The following is a 23,669-nucleotide window of genomic DNA, read 5'->3' as shown; positions in this document are numbered from 1 at the left end:
TTTAGGCATAAGATTAATTTGGGTATCTCCCTGTTCCCTATCCCCTATCCTGCTACTAATAAATTTAAAATCTGCTCACTCCAAGTAAACTGTACTTAAGGATTTAGAACTGCCTGATGGACATCTGTACTTGAATAAATTCATCCTCTTTTTCCAACTAAATCCATCCCCTTTTCTGTGTTAATTTATTTCTATTGACTGTACCATCTTGCTCCTAGTCACCTAAGTTTGAATCCCAAGAGTGTTTTTTGTATTTTTCCTTTTCACTCACCCCCCACACCCATATCCAGTTAGTTACTAAGTCCTTTTAATTCTGCATCACATCATCTTTTTGCATCCATCTCCTTCTTTCTGTTCATACTGCAACCTCCTAATTCAGACCTTCATCAACCCTTATCTGGATATTGTAAGAGCCTCCTTATTATACTTCTAGTCTGTTCCCTCTAATCTGTCCTTCCCAGAGTGGTCAAAATAATCTTCTTAACCACAAGTCTGATCATATCACCTCCTGCTCCAAAATCTTTAATGATTCCCTATTTCTAGGATAGAATACAAACACTAAAGAATGACAGATGAAACCCTTCACAGTCTGCCTTTGAATGTTTTTTTCAGTCTTGTTCTATATTGATATTGACAAAATTGTTAATATAATTTTAATGTAATGATGAAAAATTGTTAATATATTAATAATTATAATATAAACTGCCTCAACCTCTTAGTCATCCTGGCAATGTCAAAATCCCAGTAATGTCCTTACATCCCTATCCTTAAGATAATGAGATTAGGTTGAGCAGAGCCACACCTTAAACCTCTATCCTGTAATCTTCAAGCCTTCACCTTAGAATCTGTCTCGGTAAACAAAACTAGCTCAAGTCAGGTTTCCTCTCTGACTTTCTTACCCCTTTCCAGAGAGATTCATAGCATGAAGGGCAAAACAGCCAGAATGAAGTACTTTCCTTCCTGCATTGCCAAGCACCACTGGGATCTCATGACCATGCCTTGCTCCCTCATACTGCCTTCTCCCTCTCTCCTCCTAAAACTATAAAAAATTTTCCATGAGTCTGTTTGGTTGGAAAATCCACTGGATATCCTCCTCCCCACCAGGGTGGCAAGTTTGCTACACTCTTATCTCAATTAAAAAAACTTTATTACTCAAATCATGGCTTCCATGTTATTTCAGGATTGACAATATGAATACTAAGACTTTTCATATCATTCTCTTCATAGCTACCACACCACAGTCAAATTGAAGTACTAGTTATAACCCAAAATGGCATCTCATCTTTGATTTATGTTTATTTACTTAGATTATCTTCTATCCTTCAAGTTCTCCTTGCTTTTCCAGTTCCTTAAAGATTCAACTCATATGTCACCTTCTTATTGTAGCCTTTAGTGATCCACCCCAACTTGTTAATGTTTTCTTCTTCCTCAATTCTTTCTTCTTTTTGTCTAGTCTCTCTTCTCCCATGTTACTCTACTCTACTCCTTACCTCATATTATACATGAAACAAGAATTCATATATTTAGCCATATATATGTCATATTCTTATATACTGCTCCCCCTTCCACCTCCCAAATAGAATGTAACCTCTTTGAAGGTAGGAACTGCATAGTTTTTGTCTTTTTATTCCCAGTACCTAACAGAGAAACCTTTATAGTAAGTGCTTAATGTATTTGTTTAATCAAATATAGATAGATTTGTAAGTAACAGTTACTTACAAGTCTTATCTTTGGGATGAAGCTGGATTTTATTTGTTCACTTAAATTGTTATGGATTTGGGGAAGGCAAATTAAAAAATTAACAAACTTTAATGTTTTGTTTACTTATTTTGATTTGTTTCTTACCATGGATCCATGATTTCAACTGGGCTTCTGGTGAGCCTTTCGTACACTGTTGCAAACTGTTATCTCTGTAACCTATGATCTTAGAGAATTGGCTAGAACCTCGAGAAGTTAAGTGATCCCTCCATGGTCACTCAGAGGCAAGACTTGAACTCTCCTCTTCTTGACCTTAAGGGCAGCTTTCAGTCCACTATGCCATAAGGTTTCTTATCTATTCTTATGGAACTAAAATTTTTACATTTTGATTTTTTTTCCAGGTAAAGAAGACTGCAATATTCAGGACTAGATCACCTACATGGCTTACCACACAAAATATCTTCAAGTAATTCTCATTCTCTTGCTTCAGGATTTTGTATCAGCTGAAGATGGTGAAATAAGATCAAGTAAGAATGATAATTACCCAATTTATTTTTTGCTGCAGTTTGAATAAAAAATTCCACAGAAACCCGAATTGAAGGATTTCTGACACCATCTTAGGGGAGTTAATTCCATATTACCTTTGTTTCCACATTGCAACATTATGAAACACATGGGTCATTTGATTGCTCTCCATATCTATAAGATGACTCTCATAAGTAACCTTGTGATGAAGCCTATAAAAGTCACTCATCCTTGATTCCTAAGTTAACTGTAGCAAGAACTGCCTCAGCAATATACAGCTGTAGGTAGTGATGTCTGGTAAAGTTCTCCTGGGAAATCTAGTAGCAACCATCCTTCTAAATCATAATTTAAAAAGTAACTCTTTTTTGAATCTCAGTGACATTTCTTCTGAGCTTTGTCTTTTTAGACTTTGAAAAATAACCATGCTGCTGAGAGAAAAAAAAATGTAATGTCTATATATCAAATAGATAAAATCATTTAGTTGGCAAACTTGACACACATAGGTTGAAATTTGAGGAGTCTGCCAGATTGTACAGATAGACTTGCTCAGAATTTGGGAATAGAGATGGTAGTGACTGCTTTTGCACCCATATTGTTGCCTAACCATGTAGGAATGAAATATATACTTTGTGGCCGTGAGTGAGTCTTTGTGAGGCAAAGACAGTGGAGACCACCAAGTATAATTCATCACCCTAGGGGAAAAAATAAAACAAAACAAAACAAAACCACAGAATGAGGTGATGTGCGAACAAGGATAGGTCTATACATGAGGAGTTTTCACAATATTTGGGAAACATAAATGTTGAAACGCTCCCTTAATGTAGTTCTCATCATCCAAAGATTAGCTGTCACTTTTGTCTTGTTTCGAAAGATAACAATGGCATTGTATTTTGGGAGGTGTGAGCATGCTCTGTACCAGTAATCACTGTTGAACTTACTCTTGGGATAATTCCATTTATGATGTCCTCACCCCTAGAACTCTGCCCAGAATTGATTTGAAAGAGACTACCTGAGCTGGGTGCAATATTCCCACCTGCAGTGCATTTCTCTTGCTACATTTGGGAATGATATATGTAGAGGCAAACTTTTGAAAAAAAATATCTTAATAGTGATTGTGTATTTTGAATTTTTCAAATACCATATGCTCATCTAATAATATCACTTTTTAGTGTTTTTTGCTGGAACAAAGCAAAAAGTATGCCAGAATAGTTACCATTGTGTGATGATGAATATCATTGTTAATAGAAACAATAACAGACAGAGACAGAGTTTTGGACAATAAGACTGGTTCAATATAATTCAACCAACATTTTTGAATACATATTTTGTATAGGAAAATGTGTTAGTTGCTGAAGGAGATTCAAAGATAAATGAAAAATATCCCCTTCCCTCAAGGAGATTCCAATCCAGTGGAGAAGATAAGAAATGTACACATGTAACCATGGTACAAATCAGAATGTTATGAGTGCTATGAGAGTTTAGAAAAAATGAAGAGTTACCTTCTGACCTGTAATGGCTAGGGCCATTTGGGAGGTTTTATGGAGTAGGATTGCAACAAGGAAATATTGGGGTGGGGGTAGTACATTTTAGATATGGTTCATGGCATAAGTAAAAACATAATGATGAATAAACATGAGATATGTTTATTAAAAAGGTGATTAGGTCAGGCTTTATGTAGAAAAAGAATGATGGGAGGGAAGGAAAGAGTCAAATTGGCAGCTGAGTTAAATTTTGGACATCTTTGAATGACAGACTAAGGAATTTAGATAGTATTCTGTAGACTATAGGAAGGTTTAGATATTATTCTGTAGTCTATGGGACTAAAGGTTTCTGAGTCCTGACGTGATCTAATTAGATCTGTGGAAGTAAGGAAGATTAATCTGTCAATATCATGAAGGGTGGATAAGAGTTGGGAAGATACTGGAGGAAGGATAACAGGATCATAGATTTCATGCTGGAAGGAGCCTTTGATGTCACAGAATCTAACTCCTTCATTTTTACAAATGGGGAGGCCCTAAGAGGTTAAGTGGACTGGCTAGCCTAAGGTTACAGAGGCAGGAGGCAGTAAAGCTGTGATGCAAATCCCAGTTGTCTAAAGCCAATACTCTTTTCACCACATCATATGAGAAAACAGTTAGGAGGCTATTGGAGTAATTTAAGGCAGTCTAGTGAAGGTCTGAAATTACTGAGGACTCTTGAGAATTAAATCAACCAGGTATCAGTATACGTTGATTCCACTTTTGGTAGAATGCCATGTCACTTGCAGTGTTTTAGCTGAAAATCCTTCACAACACCAGGTTCATATATAACTACAATAGAAGGCAGGTGGTGTAGCAAGAACAAAGGATAGTGGACAAATGGATAGTGCTGGTGTTGTAACGTTATTCATGAAAGAGCAAAAGACTCAGAGGAAGAAGACCAGTGTGCTGGATAGATCCTATGTGAAAGAACATGGATAAAAATCAAACAGGATAGAAACATATGAATGGATTGGGCTGTGTACCAGTGGAGGGAGTACACATATCACTGAGAATAAGGATAAAGTAATAAGAAGAATAATTGATGTTTATGTACTATGAGGTTTGCAAAATACTTTACATACATTATTTCATTTGAGATTTATAATAATCCTGTGAGCTGAGTGCCACAGCTATCATTATCTTCATTTTATCAAAGATTAGAGTGTTCCAGCATTGTTGTGATGATCAAATGAAATAATGTTTGTAAAGCACTTAGCATTGTGCCTGGCACAGAATAGGAGTTTAACAAATGCTTTTCTTCCTTCCTTCCTTCCTTCCTTCCTTCCTTCCTTCCTTCCTTCCTTCCTTCCTTCCTTCCTTCCTTCCTTCCTTCCTTCCTTCCTTCCTTCCTTCCTTCTTTCCTTCCTTCCTTCTTTCCTCCCCTTGCAACACTATCCCAGAAGACAATGAAGTACTTTCTCCTTCAAAATAAGTGTGATCATTCCTTGAGGTGACCGTCACATGAGTAATTATTATATAGCAAAGCCTTTTTTTGATTTGTTGTCAGTTTACTCCTATCTGTTTCAATAACCACCAACCACCCCCTCATCCCCAAGTCAGTTTGGAGGACAATTGTTAAGTGTGAATTTTTTGTAATTGTAATTTTGTAAATATTGTGATATTTCTAAAATCACCTGATGTAAATTTTTCCTTTTTTGGTTTTTTTTTGGGGGGGTATTAACATCATACTTGCATACATAGATACAAACATGCACATACATACATACATTATATATATATATGTGTGTGTGTATATGTGTATATATATATATATATATATTTTTTTTTTTTTGTTTTGTTTTAGGTTGCAGAACAGCTCCAACAGACTTGGTGTTCATCTTGGATGGTTCCTATAGTGTTGGCCCAGAAAACTTCGAAATAGTGAAAAAATGGCTTGTCAATATATCAAATAACTTTGATATAGGGCCAAAATTTATTCAAGTCGGCGTGGTACAGTACAGTGATTATCCTGTACTTGAGATTCCCCTGGGAAGCCACCATTCTGGAGAGAACTTAATGGAAGCAGTGGAATCCCTTCATTACTTGGGTGGCAACACACGGACAGGAAAAGCTATTCAGTTTGCCCTTGACCATCTTTTTGCTAAATCACCAAGATTTCTAACTAAAATAGCAGTTGTTCTTACTGATGGCAAATCTCAAGATGAAGTGAAAGATGCGGCAGAAGCTGCAAGAGATAATCGAATAACTTTGTTTGCCATTGGTGTTGGTTCAGAAACCGAAGATGCCGAACTTAGAGCCATCGCCAACAAGCCTTCATCAACCTATGTCTTTTATGTGGAAGATTACATCGCAATTTCCAAAATAAGAGAAATAATAAAACAGAAACTTTGTGAAGGTAAATCTTAACCTTTCTTTGGAAAATATAGAGTATCAGTTTTGACTTGCCTCTAGGCCTTGCCTTAGAAGTGAAATTACCCTCACCTGTACCCTGCTGTTACCTATGATATTTGATGGTTAAAATTCTTTTAATGTTTTCCTTTAGGTATGTATAGTTGAGGTAAGTAATCTATAATTTGCTATCTTGGTTACAGCTGTGTTATGCTTTAGTCAGAAACAGTTCATTTCTATCTAAAACTCCAAATTGGAAAAAAAATCACATTTAACAGTCATACTATGTGCTTCCAGCAAGTTTAACTTCTAACTGTTCCTAATAAGCTCTAACTGTAATCATATATTTTGATAAATCACTGTACTTTGGACTTACAATAATTTTTAGCAGTTTATTCTTAGGTTTTGAGTAACAGTATAATTTCATGGAAAAAATTTCGTGCCCTTCATTTTCACAAAATATGAATTTCATAAATATATTTGTTTTATTTTTGCTCTCAAATTGTTTCTGCATTTTTCTGTTAACAAGAAAAACAATCCTCTCTTCTGCTTTGTTGTATTTGTAATTTACGAAACAAATAAATCAACAGAATTTAATAATTTAAAGCATTATCTAGAAAACCTCCAACAAAATTGAGTTAGAATTGTTCCTCTGCTACAAATAATTGTTTCCTTCCTTCCCTTTATTTCCCTTCTTTTCCCTTTTTCTGTTCCTTTCTCGCTATTACCTATTAATTGTAACTTCATGTTACATAATATCCCACTTTATTTCTTTCAAAGAAGTCACTCAACAGAGTAGATATTTCCCATAAATCTCTGACTCATGCTATAACAAAGTAGGGTGATTAGAGAACTTTTTTCCAGGGTATCAAAATTTAGAATTGTTAATAGCAGCTCACAAACTACTGAGGTTTTTACCTAATTAATGAGGATAATTAATTAAAATAGCAAGTTTCAGCTTGTTCCCTCCCTTACCACACATTTCATGCTACTTGCTATAGGAGCAAAAATGACTATTAAGCCTCTTCTTATGATATAACAGGAATGCCCAAATAGTAGTATTTGAACAATTTGACAGCCACGTAGATGATTGCCAATCATCATCATCATCATCATCATCATCATCATCATCATCATCTCCCTCTACATATACATATGTATATATGTATATATGTACATAGCTCATATATATATGTATGTGAAGCTGATTAGGGCTGTGCAGTTACATTCCTAATAGAATCAACTTCTGCTTTGTTCAATATAACAAATAATTCTTAGCGTGTATTACATGTAAGGCACTATCTAGGTGTTAGGGATACAAATGCAGAAATAATAACATTCTTTGCCTCCATTTATGACTTGTATTTTAGGTATTCTGCATCCTCTCTAACCACTCAGCTTATTCTTTATTCAGCCATATCCTACTCTCCCTCAATACACTCTTACTGACACTCTCCTGTTTTCAACACTCTGTATTCTTTTTCTGTCAAACTCCCTCTGATTTCTGTTGGACTCATTTCCTGACTGCCAATTGCTCATCTTTTACCTCAAGATGATATTGCAGTCAGTCATTTGTTGGCATAAAACACTGGAATGTGTTGGAAGGAAGTGATTTCCCCTCAACTATTCCTGTAATGAATTCTTTTTTGATGTACATTCAGGCACTTGTAGCCACCTAGGACTAACAAGAGAAAACACAGGTAAGTGTGGCAGCCAACTGTAGGGCCCATTATTCACAAGCTATGTGGGGATTCATGGCTTGTTTTTATAGAGATGCAGGAAACCAGAGAGCATGCTCCAAAGAACTCCACATGGTTGCATGAATGAACTGGGGGAAGCAGGGAGAGAGAGAAACAGAGACAGAGACAGAGAGAGACAGAAAGAGACAGAAAGAGAGAGAGACAGAAAGAGACAGAAAGAGAGAGAGAGAGAGAGAGAGAGGTGTGAGGGGGGAGAGGAAGGAAGGGAGGGAGAATGAAAATATTATACAGAGTATTGGTTTTGGGAGAAATGGGTTCTAGTAGCCATGGGTTTTTACTACCTAGTTTTTTGGCCTAGGACAAGATCACCTCTTTGAAACTCAGTTTTCTTATTAGTAATTTTCATTTATTTGTTTATTTATTTTGGTGAGGCAATTGGGGTTAAGTGACTTGCCCAGGGTCACACAGATAGTAAGTGTCAAGTGTCTGAGGCCAGATTTGAACTCAGGTCCTCCTGGTTCCAAGGCCAGACATCCACCACGCCAGTTTGCTTATTTGTAAAATGAAAAGGTTGAATTACATGATTTTTTAAATTACTAAATGTTCCTTTAAAATGATGTACCTGAGCAACAACAAACATAAATGTTTCTATGTGCAACCAGTTAGAGAAAAAAGAGGATTGCTTTTGAAACTATCATTCTCAATTCTGCACAGCTTGGTTTATTTTAAAATATATACAGGGTATTCCAAAAGGCTTAGTGCAATTTTAAGCTTTTTAAACTCCCTATTCTGTGTATTTGTTTAATGTTTCATTGATGCTCTTTTCTTTGTTCTCTTTAATTTTATTTGCATTACTGTCCTTAGCCTCTATTGCCTGTTTATATCGGTTGAATATTTATCTCTAGTTTAATGACTAATACACAAAGTTATATCAATTTCCCATATATCTTTTATATCAGGTCTTTATCAAAGAAATTCGCTGCGAACTTTTTCCTTGTTCTCTGTTTCCTTTCTAATCCTATCTGTATTGATTTTCCTTTTGTGAAGTCATTTCAATTTTATGTAATAAAATTATCATTTTATCTTTTATGATCATCTGGATTCCTTGCCTAAAGCACTCTACATGCTCATAGCTGTGAAAAGTGTCTCCTTTCCTTCCCTAGTTTATTTATTATTTTAATCAGCAAACATTTATTATGTACTTACTGTGTGTCATGCACTGTGCTAAGTTCTGAGTATACAAAGAAAAAAGAAAAATCCCCTCTCCACAAAATTAGATTGTAATGGGGGAGAACTTATATGCACACACACACACACACACACACACACGCACACACACACACTCACACACATCTACATATACAGGTCTATACAAGATACATATAAAGTAGATAAAAGTTAATATTAGAGAGAGATTCACTCATATCTGTAGGAACTGGGAAAGGTCTACTGTAGAAGGTGGCACTTGATCTGAATCTCAAAGACAGACAAGCATTCTAAGTGGTGGAGATGAAGAGGGAAATAATTTCAGGCATGGTGGTCATGAATCCACTAGGCAGCTTATTGGAGTACATGTTATGAGAAGTTGATCTAAGTTTAATTTCTGCCAGACTGCTTTCCAGTTTTCCCATAAGTATTTGTCAAATATTGAAACCTTTCTCCAGTAATTTGTGTTCTTGGGTTTACCAAAGACTGTGATGCCATGTTTGACTGCTTCTGGTTGTATGCCTCATGTATCTAACTTATCAACTTTTCTATTTTTTTTAACCAGTTCAAAACAGTTTTGATTATAACTACTTTGTAGTATTGTTTGATATTTCATACTGTGATGGATTAGATGGTATTAAGGTGCCTTCCAGTTCCATGGTTTTTCCTGCATGACATGAAAGTAAATTTCAATGATATCTATCCCACCAACCTTCTAGGAATGGGACTTTCCAAAAGATACCACTAGTGACAGAGGAAAATGTGGCAGAAGTAGAGCTTTGGGGCCCCTGTTGCTGCTTTTCTAAAATGTTTGAGCAATCTCACTGTCCCATAGAGGAAATGTCCAAAGGAGTTAATTCAGGCTGGTCTTCACACCCCAGCCCACAGATTACTTCCTTAACATGAACTTTGTAAAGCACTTTATACTTTTCAAATTTCTTTGTCACCTTGTATGGTCCTAATAACTTCGTCAATAATAGGTCAGTTCTCTTCATCTATAAAATTGTTCCCATTTTACAGGTGAAGAAACTGAGACAGTGAACTTGACTTGCTAAAGGTCAAATAGGAAATGGCAGAACTGGAATTAGAACTAGAAGTCACATCTTCTAAATTGGCCTAGTCCACTTTCACTGAAAAACTCTTTCTATTTCCTTTCAGTTTTCCCAAGATTTCCAGTGAACTTAGGCTTCCCTGGTTACCAAAGAACCCCTCTTTCCTTTACCTCTCTAGAACAAGAATCACTTCCTATTATTTTTCCTCATCCTCTCTTCTCCGTTATAGAAAATTCCTTGTCCTTATGGCTACTCTTGTACATTTTTGCTAGATATAAATGCTAGCTTTTAGTAGAGCAAAACACTCCAAAAAAGGGGGAGGATTATCCTGCAAATCTCCATTTTGTATACTTAGTAAAAAAAATTTGACACATTGCTTTCAAAACTGTTCTGCTTATTTATGCTTTCTGAACTTCATTCTCTTCACTTCTGTGTGTTTAAAAAACATATTTCAATAGCATCCTTTATTATCACCATCATTGTAACATTTTTTCCTCCTCCAAATTCAGAACAATAGAAAGAAAAATCTTATAATGAGTGGGCATAATCAAGCAAAACGAATCTGCATAATAATTTTGTCCAAAAAATGTGTGTCTTTCTGTACCTTGAGTCCATCCCCTCTCTTTCAGTAGGGAAATAGTACATGCTTTATTATAGGTCTTCAGGGTACATAATTGGTCATAGCATTGATCAAAATTCTTAAGTCTTTCAGAATTGTTTATCTTTAAAACGTTGTCCTTATATAAATTCTCTGGATTCTGCTCACTTCACTTGCATCAGTTCATATTACCCAGGATTTTCTGAAATAATGTCTTTTGTCATGTCTTGCAACATAATAATATTCTATTACAATCAATTAATACAACTTGTTTATCCATTTGTCAGCATCTTCTTAGATTCTAATTTTTGGTTTTTCTTTTTTCCCCTTTTCATAGGCCATTCAGGAACCAGAAGCATTTATTTATTCATTTGTTTGTTTTTCCTTGAGACTCTTTTCTAGTGTTATCCTTCCTCTTAACTCCTCTTCCCTAGGATGTATGTGTGTGTGTGTGTGTGTGTGTGTGTGTATGCTTATGTATCCAACTCTCCTTGGTCTGTTTTAAGTTCATCTGTAGCCCAGAAAGCTACCTGTGCTCCTGTCCAATCTCTGATCATGCTGGTCTGGGAAGCTGCTGACCTGTTTGCTTGTGTTGGTGATGGCTTTGCTGATGGCCAGCCCTCTTTCCTATTGCTTGTGGATTTGTGGTTGACTTTTTAATGTATTTTGGGGGATGAATTCATATTGTATGTTTTCATCAGATTTCTTGATCATTATTCTGCTTAGCATGAATTTAAGGTTTTGATTGGAATAAATATTTGGGAATTGGGCAGACTTCTTCCCTTCAGGCTGGAAGTGCCCTCCAATTGTTAATTCTCCCTTGCCCTCTTAGTTCATTGCATCTCATTCAATTTCAATTTCATTTCTAAACCGCTAAATCACTTACTTGATAGGGTGTTTAGGGGAGGGGGGGTTGGAAATTGACACAAAAAATTCATGTATAGTAAAAAAAAAACAAAACTCCAAGAGTTTGACTTGTATTTTCTCCATTATACAAGAGAAATTTAAATCTCAGGAAATTTACAGTTCTGTGGTTATGAAATATGTCCCCCACATTATACTTTTGTTTATTTGATTAAAGAAGATTTGAATAGAGAAACAGAAGTAGTGTATTTGACTTTGCTGTAACACCTGGATATTTCTCCTTCTTTTCTATATGAAAGTAAACCATGCAGAGTCAGGAAAAAGCCAAACAGCTTGGGCCTTGAGTCAGGCAGTACTCCTGAGATTGCTTTCCTTGCTGCCAAGAGCTATAATGGGACTTAGATGCAGCTGTATCATTAGGCAGATGTTATTCCTCCACGGGGGAAGGAAGCAATAAGGGGGTAAAAGCCAGGCCATGTCTTTTTTTTTTTTTAAGTACAATTTGAAACTTTTATGATTGTGTGTGAATAGGGATGGAGATTAGACTTGTGACTTCACTGGTATAAGAAACTTCCAAAGAAGGAATTTACCATTGGTAGAGGTAGATTAGGTCATTCATTGTAATTTGTAGTCTTAAAGTATTACCTAGAGCAGGACTTCTTAAATATTTTCCACTTGTGACGCCTTCAGCCCTTCTTAAACTGTGGGTGGGTTAAATTGTGGGTTTAAAAAGCACTGGAGAGCATGGAGAAGCTAAGTAACTTGTTTAGGCCAGTATTTACAGAGGTAAGATTTGAAACCAGGTCTTCTAGTTCCAAGGCCAACACTCTGTCCACCATGTGATACTGTTTTGCTTTTTTAACCCAAGAAAATAATCTAGTGATACTTGCCATATAAATATTGAATTTCTTAGTATCCTTTACCAATGTTTGTATACAAATAACAGTGTATACTTATTGTTTGGATTTTTCTTCCTATTCTTGTGGGGGGAAAAAACAAAAGAAAACAACTGATCCATGGTACTCTGTCATGTAGAAATCTCAATATATTTCTTACATTATGATATTTGATAGCTATTCAAATAATAATGAGAAATCGATAGATCCAGAAGTTCCTTTTGAATCATCAAAGAAAGATTACATTGGAAACTGTGCAGTTTTCAAGATAGTTCAACATTCTTTATTTTCATTTCACTCTTGGAATATTTGAAATCCAAGTGTGGTGTATAGGATTATTCTCATCTAATTTTTTTTTAAATTCTTGATTGCATTTTAACTTGCTTTGAATGCAATCTAAATTACGTAAAAATTTGCCTTAATATTTATTGCGCAATTATATCACTTTTAGAATTTTTTTCATAAGGCTAGTTTGTAAAACATCACCATTCTTATAGGATTATAGGATCTTTCAATTTATCAAGATCAGAAAGAAGTACAGATTCAGAATATACCAACAAGGCATCTAAATAACCAGGCAGAAAAATAAATGAACAAACACAAATACAATGTGATAGGTAGGTAAAGAAAGGTGGAAAAGCAATTATGTGATGTCTTATTAATATGTCAATTATTTAAACAGTGCACTTAAACTAGTCACTTTAATGTTAGTTTGCTGATTCTTTCATTGGATGTAGACAAAGAATCATTTAAGATTAGAACTATGGTTAGAAGTGACTGTTTCACTAGAAGTAACCTTTTGATCTACGTAGGTCCTGTTTATTGGTTTTTTAGTTATGGAGGGACAGCGTAGAGTAGTAGATGGAGAACTGGCTTTGAAACAAGCAAGATTTGAGTACAAATCTTACATGTATTGGTGCTGTGACCCTGAGCAAGTCATTTAAATTCTCAATGTTCTAGGTTACTCTCTAAGACGATAAATTGCAAAGAAGGTGCCAAGCTGAATGGATAGAGGAGTTTCCTAATTTGAGAATAGTTTTGGGCAAGTCCAGTCCAGAAAGGGACTGGACATTCAAAATAAATTCAGGGCTTTGATTTATGATAATAACAGTCGGTATTTATGTAGTGCTTTAAGCTTTTCAAAGCACTATGTAGATGTGATCTCATTTCATCATTTCAACAGTCCTGTGAATTAAGTAAGACAGATATTATTATTAGTCCATTTTTTTTTACTGATGAGGAAGCTGGGTACTGGAGAGGTTAAGTTCTTTGCCCAAAGTGACACAACTAGAAAATTTTGATAGTGGCATTAAAAATCACTTCTTCTTGACTCTGAATTTTGCCGCTATAGTAATATACTGTAACATACTGCTTCTTTGAATGAAAGATTTCTCAGTGATGAGGAAAAGTAATTATAGGAATATTTTTCTATATATGAGTATGTTGATTTAAGGAAATAAGTAGAGTCAAATATGTGAAAATCCAGAGTCATATAAAATAAAACTTAGCAAATGTCTTTACGTTATAAAGGATTCTTTAATATTCTCTCTCTCTCTCTCTTTCTCTCTCTCTCTCTCTCTCTCTCTCTCTCTCTCTCTCACACACACACACACACACACACACACACACACACACACACACACACTTTCTCCATAGAATACTTTCCTTTAAGCATGGAGCTTCCTTAGGAAAAAAAAAAGTATTATACATAGAAAAGAGAGTACAGATAAATTTTTAAGAGTACCAGTTGTATGAAAAGTGAGGAACAGCTGGACTAATTTAAGTCACTTTTGTACTGTTTAAATAATTGACATATTATTTAGACATTATATAAATGTTTTTTTCCCACTTGTAATTTTTTTTCCTACCTAGCTATTTGGGTACCTTGTTGTTACTTTCTGCATCTGAACCTCTTTCTACTATTGATAGATTTTTAGATTTTATTAGCCTGTACAACAAATTGTTGAGCTTTGAATTGAATCAGTTTGTAGCTGTGAAATACTTTGCCTTACATAGGCTGGGAATATAAAATTTAATTCAGAATTAAATGAATAATTTTGAAATCATACTCCAGTCAAGAAGCATTAATTTAGCACCTACTATGTACCAAGTCCTGTGCTAGACTCTGAGGGAAAAAAAAGAACAAAAATTAAATGACCCTGCCCTCAAAGAGTTTACATTCTATGAAGAAGAGACAATATATACATATATAAGTAACTAAAAAAATAACCGCAGGCTAATCTGTGGGGGAAAACACATACATATGTAAATGCAAAATATGTACAAAGGAAATGCAACAATTTCTGAGGGGGGGTATGGGTGGGGAAAAATACAACTGAAGAGACTGGGGAAATCAAGAAGGGCCTAAGAAACCTAATGTGAATTATACTTCGAATGAAGCTTGGAATTTTACAAATAGAAGTGAGGAGGAAGGAAAGCATTCCAAGCATAAAGGACAATTTGGGCAAAGACAAAGAGCCAGGAGACATAATGTTGCATTATGTATGTGCAAAAGCAGATAGATAAGTTTTGAAATGTAAGGAGTAAGGAATACAGTGGGGGAGGGGGGAAATGTGTGTAATATGGAGCCAGTCTAGAAAGATAGTTAGAACCAGATTATGAAGGGTTTTAAATGCTGAACAGGAGAGTTTATGTGTTATCCCACATTCCACAATATAAAACCACTTATTCTTCCTGCGTGGGAGAGTTAAATGGATAGATATATGCTTCAGTAATACCAATCGACAGTTTATGGAGGATGGATGATAGAAGAAGGAACTGAAGGTAGGGAGACCAAATAGAAGCCTATTGCAGTCATTACTGAAAGACGTAATGAGGGCCTGAACTAAAGTGATTGTATGTGAGCGGGGAGAAGGAAATGGATAAGAGAGCTATGGTTGAATTAAACTTGATACTGCTTTGTAACTGATTGCATATGGAGGATGAAAGAGGGAGAAGAGTTGAAGATGTTTTCCAAGGTGTGAATCTGGGTGAACAGAAGGATTTCAAAAGAAATTGAAAAGACAGGTAGTGGGTAGGTTTTTCAGGGTCAGATAAGGAGTTTCTTCTGGAAATGTTGAATTTTAGATGGTTGTAGGATATCTAGGGGGAGATGTCCAGCAGGCAGTAAGAATGATGTGACGCTGGAGCATAGGAGAGAGATAAAGGCTTGATCTGTGAGCCATTCACATAGAGATGACAATTGAACCCAGGGGAGCTGGTGAGATCAACCAGGAATAGAAAAGAAGAAAACGAAAGTTATTTCTACTCATGTGTCTTGAACTCAAAAATAATTTAGCTGAAATTCTTGAGATTCATACATTCCTTGGCATTTATTTTCAAACATGTTTGTCTTGGTGACTCTGAGTTGACCTTTTCTTGTGAAGTAACAGATAAATCTATTTGAAAGCTTTAATATGCAGGCACTCCCAATTTGCTAGTTGAGTACATTCCAAAAAAATATTTTAAGTCAGTTCTTTGGGTCTTAGAAGAGATTTTCCCAGAGAAACAAAATGATAGAAGCTAGCTGGTTTCCCAGGTCAGCTACAAGGCAGTTTGTGGTACAGTGGAAGGAAGCAATGACTGTAGAGTCGGAAATCCTGAATTCTCTGATGCTTACTGCCCATGGGACCTTAGGCAAGTTATTTGATATCTCTGGGCCTCAGTTTCCTGATCGATAAAATCAGGTCACATTGGATTAGATGACCTCTCTACACCTAAGTTAATGGTTTTCTTAAAAAAAAAATACTTGGGGCAGCTAGGTGGCATAGTGGATGGAGCACTGTTCTTGGAGTCAAGAGGACCTCAGTTCAAATCTGACCTCAGATACTTTACACTTACTAGCTGTGTGACCCTGGGCAAGTCACTTAATCCCATTGCCTAGCCAAAAAAAAATACTTTGTTTAATCAGGCAAGATCTCCCCTTTCAGTTTCCTACCCCAGTAGAGAACATGAGAAAAACAAAAGCTATTACAAACATGTATAGTCAATCAAAACAAATTTTCACATGGGCCATGTCCATAAGGAATTGTCTTGTTCTGCATTCTGAGTCCTTCCCCACCCTTTCAGGAGGTGGGTAGTATGTTTCTTCATTAGTCCTCTGGAATCCTACTTGGTCATTACACTGATGAGGAGTCAGTGCAATAGTATTCCCCATTCCTGAATTTATGTTCATTCTCTCAGATTCCCATTCTTTGCCATCCCAAAAAAGTCATAAATATCTTTTTACATATTCTTAGAATTTGTTTTGCTCAGGGCTAATCCCCCCCTTAACCTATCTTTCCTTTAATTCCCCTCCTTTTCCCTCCCTTTCCTGCCTATTTTCCTGTTGAGTGAAATGGATTTTTGTACTCAACTCTGTGTGTGTGTATGTTCTTCCTTTGAACAATTCAGATAAGAATGAGATTCAAGTGAATCTCAACCCCTTATCTCCTCCTCCTTGTTTGTATAGATATCTACTTGTGCACCCTGATTATATTAGATAATGTTTTCTAACCTTCTTTTTCCTTCCCTTCACTCTCCAGTGTTTTTCTATTCTTTTTTCTTTCCATTCTTTTCTTAAGATCATCAAGACATAACACAACTACTCCTAGGCCTTGTCTAATTGGACTCTTTATGAACCCTGATAATGATAGGGTTCAGAACAGACACATGTATAATTTCCCAATTTGAATGTCAGCAGTTTATCCTTGTTTAGCTATTTATCAATGTTCATTCATGTTTACCTTTTCATGCTTCTCTTTACTCTTGTTTGTGAACTTTAAAATTTCTCTGCAGCTTTAGTCTTTTCATCAGGAATGCTTGGAAGTTGTCTATTTCATTAAAAGCCTATTTTTTTCCACTGGAGAATTAATGCTCAGTTTTTCTGGATTTGTTACTCTTGGTTATAAGCTTGTATTCTTTGCCTTCTGGAATACTGTATTCCAAGTTCGCTGATGTTTTATAATGGTGGCTGGATAATCATATATGATCCTCTCTGTGGCTCCTTAGGACTTAAAATCTTTCTGATTCCTCACGGTATTTTTTTCCTTTGGTCTGACTTTTTACTGCGGTGTTCCTGGGAGTTTTCGTTTTGGAATTTATTTTAGGAGGTGATGAGGACCAGTTGAGAGATGTTGAAGGCCTGATTTATGGTGGTGGCTTTATGATTGGAGAGAAAGGAACATACTTGAGGGATTTTATGGAGATAGAAATTGCAAGATCTGGCAGCCATTAGATAGGTAGAGATTAGATTATTGGGTAAAGGACAGTGAAGTGTCAAGGAAGATACTGTAACTGAAATGATGATTGCTCTTGACAGTTAACAGGAAGTTAAAAAGAAGGGATGATTGAGGGGGAAATATGAGCTCCTTTTTAAAGATGTGAATTGTCTATAGGACATCCAGTTTGTAATGTTCAATGTGCAATTTGTATTGCAGGACTGTAGCTCAATAGAAAGATTGGGACTCAATTACGGCCAAACTACATCTTATTTTTTTGTATAAATAAATCAAATCCTCTTTATGGATACTCTTTTTACTTACGTTCATCATTATTGCTACAAAATAAGATAAACAAATGACATATCTGGCTACTTTCAGAGAGATGATTAAATCATCTTTATCAGTCTGTCTCTCCATAGAAAACCTATGAGCAATATGCCCATTTAACTACAACTTTATTATGTGTTTTGGTTTCATTTCTGGAGAGATTATGTATGTGGTTTAGTTGTTGCAGTATTTTGCCAACTGAGTTTGAGAGCAAATATCTTGGATGGACACTATCAATAGTTTAATATTTGTAGATAATCTGAAAACTGTATTGCTATTAGCACTATCTGTTAGCTTTTTCTATCTTTGTACCAATGATGCTGTAGAAGTAATATCATCTTTCTCTGGTGCCACTTCTGTTTCCTCATGTAGCACATTGCAGACAGATTAGAAAACAAATATAATGACTCCACTGTCTTTTAAGGAAATGAGTTTGTTATAAAAATCTTTTCCAATCTTTCCTATTTTTTATCTGCTTAATGTCCTCTTTCCAGTTTCATGGTTAAATGTTCTTGGAATGATTTTGTGTAAATGAGTCCATTGCCAAGATTTTTATAGAGTTGTGGGTGTAAAGATGTAATTCAAAACCAAACATCTACACTTCTTTGGATTTAGATGAAAAAAAAAGTCAACATACTACATGTTTAACATCTTTACAATGGGAAACCTGATAACAACCAAAACATTAGCTATTACTTTTTGTGGGGCAAGAGAATTACTTTTAATTAAATTGAAATTTTAGTTAAAGTAAGATTGACATATTTTAAAATGTATTAAATGAAAAGGAAACACTGTCATATTGTACATGGGTGGAAGTATCATGCAATGATAATATTTTCTTTAACAGAAAATCTGAGAAATCTATCTCAAAGCATTTTCCAAAAGCTAATTCACTACATCTATTAATCACTTTTGCTGTTTATCTTGTTCAGGGAGAGAAAATAAAGCACAGGACAATTAAGTGACAATGAAATTCTAAAAGTTTGACCTTTCTATCCATGCAAAACTACATGGATGAAAAAAAATGTTTATTACCCAGATTTCCACAAGAATCTGAATGGACAGCCTATAGGGCTTATCCAAAAGTTTGTATATCTGAAACAGACAATACAGATGGAAAGTGAGTTTAAAAGAAGAATAACTTGGATTCTTTTGAGAAATTGCAAAGCACTCCTGCTTTCCCAAGATTACCATAAAATCAAAGGCCTGTCTTTTCAATACCACCATTTTATCTGTGTTGCTATATGACAGTGAGGCATGTAACATCACCGTTTCCAAGGAACCAAAGTTGAGCATTACACAGGTAATGGTAAGTGATGAGTCTGAGAAGGACACGAAATGTAAATTATGAGAAACCTAAAGAACAAGAGTAAAAGATGCCATCAAAGAACTGAATGACAGAAAGACAAGATAGACTGGTCCCTTAGTAAGAGATGTCACATGGAAAGCCAGAGAATTCCATTGGTACCCTTATAATGTTGAGAGATATTGGGGAAGACCTCCAGCATGTTGGGTGAACCAGCTGTGGAGAACTTTGGGAGAAAGTGGATAGTCACACAGTATAGATAGGCATGAATGTATCATTAGTATCATAACCCCAAATAGATGAGATCACATGTCCATTTGAGTATTTGAGTGTGTAAAGTCACACAAACAAAACAATAACACCATTTCCAATAAACTCAAACATCTTCATTGCTGAGGTAAAAATTAAAAGTTTCTTGAAATAATTGTTCCAAATAGTTCATGAATCAATACTTATTCTTTACTCATGGAAATATGTACAGTGTAGATGATTTTTTTTCTCCTTCATTCATTTTCTACTTCTTTTTTGTTAATAGTGGAGGTACTCCTTGATAAAAGAGAAATCACAAGAAAGGGGATAATTGATTGCTAAATGAATGGCAAGTACTAAAATGCTCAAATAAGTGTGTTAGTATATAACTTCTATTTCTGTTGATTTACAATATTTTTTTTCTTGCTTATGGTGACTGAATACTGTGCCTTGGAGATTTTGGCTTACTCTTTAGTGCCTCAAGATCTCTCACCTAGGCATATAGACATCTAATTGCTTTCTGGGTTAATTTGATGGGGAAGGAAAAACTAGTCTAGTCAGCTCTTCTTATGTAGCTAAGTGGTAGCAATATCTATTTTCCCCTTTCTTTTTTCCTATTGCACACAAGAAAGAACAGAAGATGGTAGCATACTCTTCTGAGAAGGTTCACCTCTCTAGCTTTATGTCCTTTTGACTCCCTGATGTTTCTTTCTCTCCTTTTCTTCACTGTTAAATCTTTTGACTACCTCTCCTATCTCTCAAATACATTTTCAGTGAGTTAAATCACAGCCTCCTGGCTTTCAGTGACTCAACTTTCGGTTAAAAGGTAAAAACTTCCCAAATTTCTCCCATGAAATTATAAATTCTTTTAAAATCATACCTTAGTCTCCAAATAGTTATGATTTCCCACATTTTGTTTTACCTTTTTTAGTCATAAAATAGTTATATGCAGATGAACTGGGACCATAATGCCCTATATTTCTAAGATCTTCAAGAAAGTCCAGCATTTCATCTTATGTCTTTAAACTGTGATTCTTCAGACACATGTTTTTCTAGTTTTAAATAAGTAAAAATTCTTTCTATGCCCATTTATACCATCAAACTATTTACAAATGAAATCTCATCTTGCATATTTTATGAGGTGATCTGAGTATTTATATTAATGCCACAGTTCATTTTTTTAAATCAAATTGTGCTCTAGTCCCATCTGAAGGCTATGTTTCTTCCTAAATGTCTTTTAGCAATTTTTATTAAATGTAAGGTTTTTTTTTTACTTCTTTTAGGAATCAAAATGCTTATCTATAAGAATGGCAATATTTCATATCTTTTAGCAGTTTATTTGAAACTTTTTCTTTACATGAAAGTACTTTTTTTACTCTTTTAGCACTCAAATTACATGTATATGTGTGTGTATATGTGTGTGTGTGTGTGTGTGTAATGGGTTGTAAAGGAACAAGTATCCTATATTTATGTAGCATAATATGCCTTAAAAAGTCAATTTCTTATTTTTATTCATGCACTCCTTGTTATTTATATGGAAAAATAGGCTAGAATCAGTGATACTACCAACCTAGCCCTATTTTAGTAGCTCAAAAGACTCCGACATTTGTAGTTGGATCACAAATTGCAAAGAGGGCTAGTTGGAGACAATCCATATATTTTTTGAATAGACAAAACTTAACATTGACTGTCATATACCTCAATACTTACTCAAGCTGTCTGCTAGCTATGCATCTGGAAGATATGTTTTGTTAGAAGAGTAATTCAATTTAAATCAACCAGACCACGTGAACATTATTAACAAATAGTGTAAAATGACTATATTTTATTCTTGAAGTCATGCAAGACTTTTTTTGGGAGGAGTAGGTAGGTGGGGAGGACTGCCTTACTAATTACTTACTAGATCTTTGCTAAAGGCTCAATATAATTAGACCTGTTAGTAATTAAAATTAGTATGTAATGCAGTTAAATGGAATCTTTATGTTAAAAAATGAGCCGTTACTTGTAGTAAGGACCCAAAAGTACTCAACACTTTTCAGCTCTTTTTTGTTATAAGGAAATTACCAGAAAAAAAATAGTTTCTCCAGTGAATGGTAGGTGTTGGTTTAAAGCATTAAGCTGTTCAAAACTTAAGGCTGGCCAAGTCTCTTAGCCCAAGCATATCTGTGAAGGTTTGACTTGCAGGGTTATGAACTGAGTTGGAGGAGGAACACATTGGTCCCTACTGGAATGTCTGATTATGTCTGATAGGCCCTTGTTCAGTCTCTGGCCCATTGTATACTTGAGGGATTCATTTTGAATTTTGGCCAAGACCTTCTGAGGAAAGAAAGGCTTTTCTTTGACTTGGTAGCCATGAAACAAACCACAGAAAAACTCTTCAACTAAGGTGAAAAGTGCATTATATGAGTATACCTAATATTCCTGAGACAATGTTACACGATGATAGAGAAATAGAGTAAGACAGATATATCACTACTGCCTACTCTGGGCTGCAGGAAAGATGTGTAGGTGGCTTCAGGAAGTCACCAGGAGATGGTGCCCTTGTTCGTTTTTGCCTTTTCTCTACAACCAGTGCTATGAGTTCAAAACAAGATTTATATTTTCTATGAAAATATACTCTTTAATACTAATATATAGCTGCATCATTGAGATAAATAGGCCTTAAGAGATATTAGCAGCTAGGTGGCTCAGTGGATAGAGCACTTGGCCTGGAGTCAGGAAGACATGAATTTAAATCTGGCCTCACACATTTACTTAGCTATCTGACTCTGGGCAAGTCATTTAACCTATGTTTGCCTTAATCCACTGGAAAAGGAAATGACAAACTACTCTAGCATTATTTGCCAAGAAAATTCCATGGACAGCATTGGCATGCTGTGGTCTATGGGGTCATGAAGAATTGGACATGACTGAATGACTGAACAACAAGAGATACTAGAAAAAGAAATATCACTTGAAGCCAATATAAAACTGGAATGATAGAATATATATCTATCCTTTATCTCAGGAGTTTTTCAACACTTCTTTTGCTCTTATCAGTTTTCTAACTTGCACTGTATTTACTTCTTTCAAATTACTCACACCAGATTGGTAGCCTTCTTGAGGCCATTCTGTCATATTTCCTTACTATTTCCCTAGAAGTTGGTGTGTTGTTTTGAACACAATGGACATTAATAAATATTTGTTGGTTTAATAAATGTTATTATGCTTTTTTTAACCCTCCTGTTTCAAGAATCTCTGTCTTCTTTTTCAATTCAATAGTTAGGTTAATTAGGTTCTTTTACTATTGAGTTACAGATGTTGGTATAGCTAGACTTAGGATTTATATACATCTCTTAACACTATTCTACAAAGCAAGGAGATGAAAGCTTCCCCACATACTCCTGTGACTATCTGTCAAATGAAAGTAAATCAGAGCAGAAGGTTAGAAGTATTTTTCCCTCTAGGAAAGCAGGGTGACATCTCTCTCTCTTTCCCACTCTAGTTTTGATTATATGGTGATCCCTTCTCATACCATGTGGATTTTAATTTACTGACTTTGTGTTTCTACTGAAGAAGTTAGCATAATTTGTATTGATGATCAAAGTGGATTATTGTAGACAGAAATGGCTTTTTAAAAGTTTCTTACATGTAAAACATATTCAAACATATAAAATCTATTTTGAAACTTTAAACTACATCTTTCATATGGTTCCCGAGCAATATTTTCATAAAGAGCCTTATAATGTTAAATTATGCTCTCTAAAGTTTCCTAAGCAGGTCAGGACATTCAATATTTTATGGAAATATGATAATGATGCAGATTTAAAATGTGACATAATTAATAATATCATAGAAAACAAGTGCCGTTCTGACTCTAAAGAAGTCTGATTTAGTTTTCTAAATTCTTAGTCATACTGCATGCGGCTTAAAATTCTAAGTTTCTAAGAGAAATTAGGAGAACACTTGATAGCTGAATACATTCAGACTACATTTATATGTTGAGAAATATGAATTCCTCTTATTTGAAATAAAGAATAAAAACCAAGAAATAATACTTTTTACAATTATTTTAACTCATTGATTTTTAAGGAAAAGAGCATTATAGACAGTCATTATAAACAATGTGCTTGCTACTTCAATAAATTATCTGTTCATCTATCAAAAATGTAGGTCCTGTTCATCAATTTAAGCTCAGA

The 23,669-nt window shown here is 35.1% G+C and overlaps 1 protein-coding gene across 1 annotated transcript in view; it reads left to right on the top strand.

Annotated features, from left to right (window-relative positions):
- COL21A1 (collagen type XXI alpha 1 chain) overlaps positions 1-23,669 on the top strand; it is a 221,485-nt gene that overhangs the window by 88,772 nt on the left and 109,044 nt on the right. The window contains exons 2-3 of the mRNA XM_027852911.1: positions 2,100-2,225; positions 5,548-6,099. Coding sequence (XP_027708712.1) covers positions 2,138-2,225; positions 5,548-6,099 — 640 coding nt within the window. The 5' untranslated portion in view covers positions 2,100-2,137. The remainder of the gene's footprint in view (positions 1-2,099; positions 2,226-5,547; positions 6,100-23,669) is intronic.

The sequence above is a fragment of the Vombatus ursinus genome, unplaced genomic scaffold (genome assembly GCF_900497805.2).
Source record: "Vombatus ursinus unplaced genomic scaffold, bare-nosed wombat genome assembly UNPS02009835.1, whole genome shotgun sequence".
NCBI lineage: Eukaryota > Metazoa > Chordata > Mammalia > Diprotodontia > Vombatidae > Vombatus > Vombatus ursinus.
Note: the sequence above shows the minus strand (reverse complement) of the source record. Positions and strands in the feature narration are given on the sequence as shown.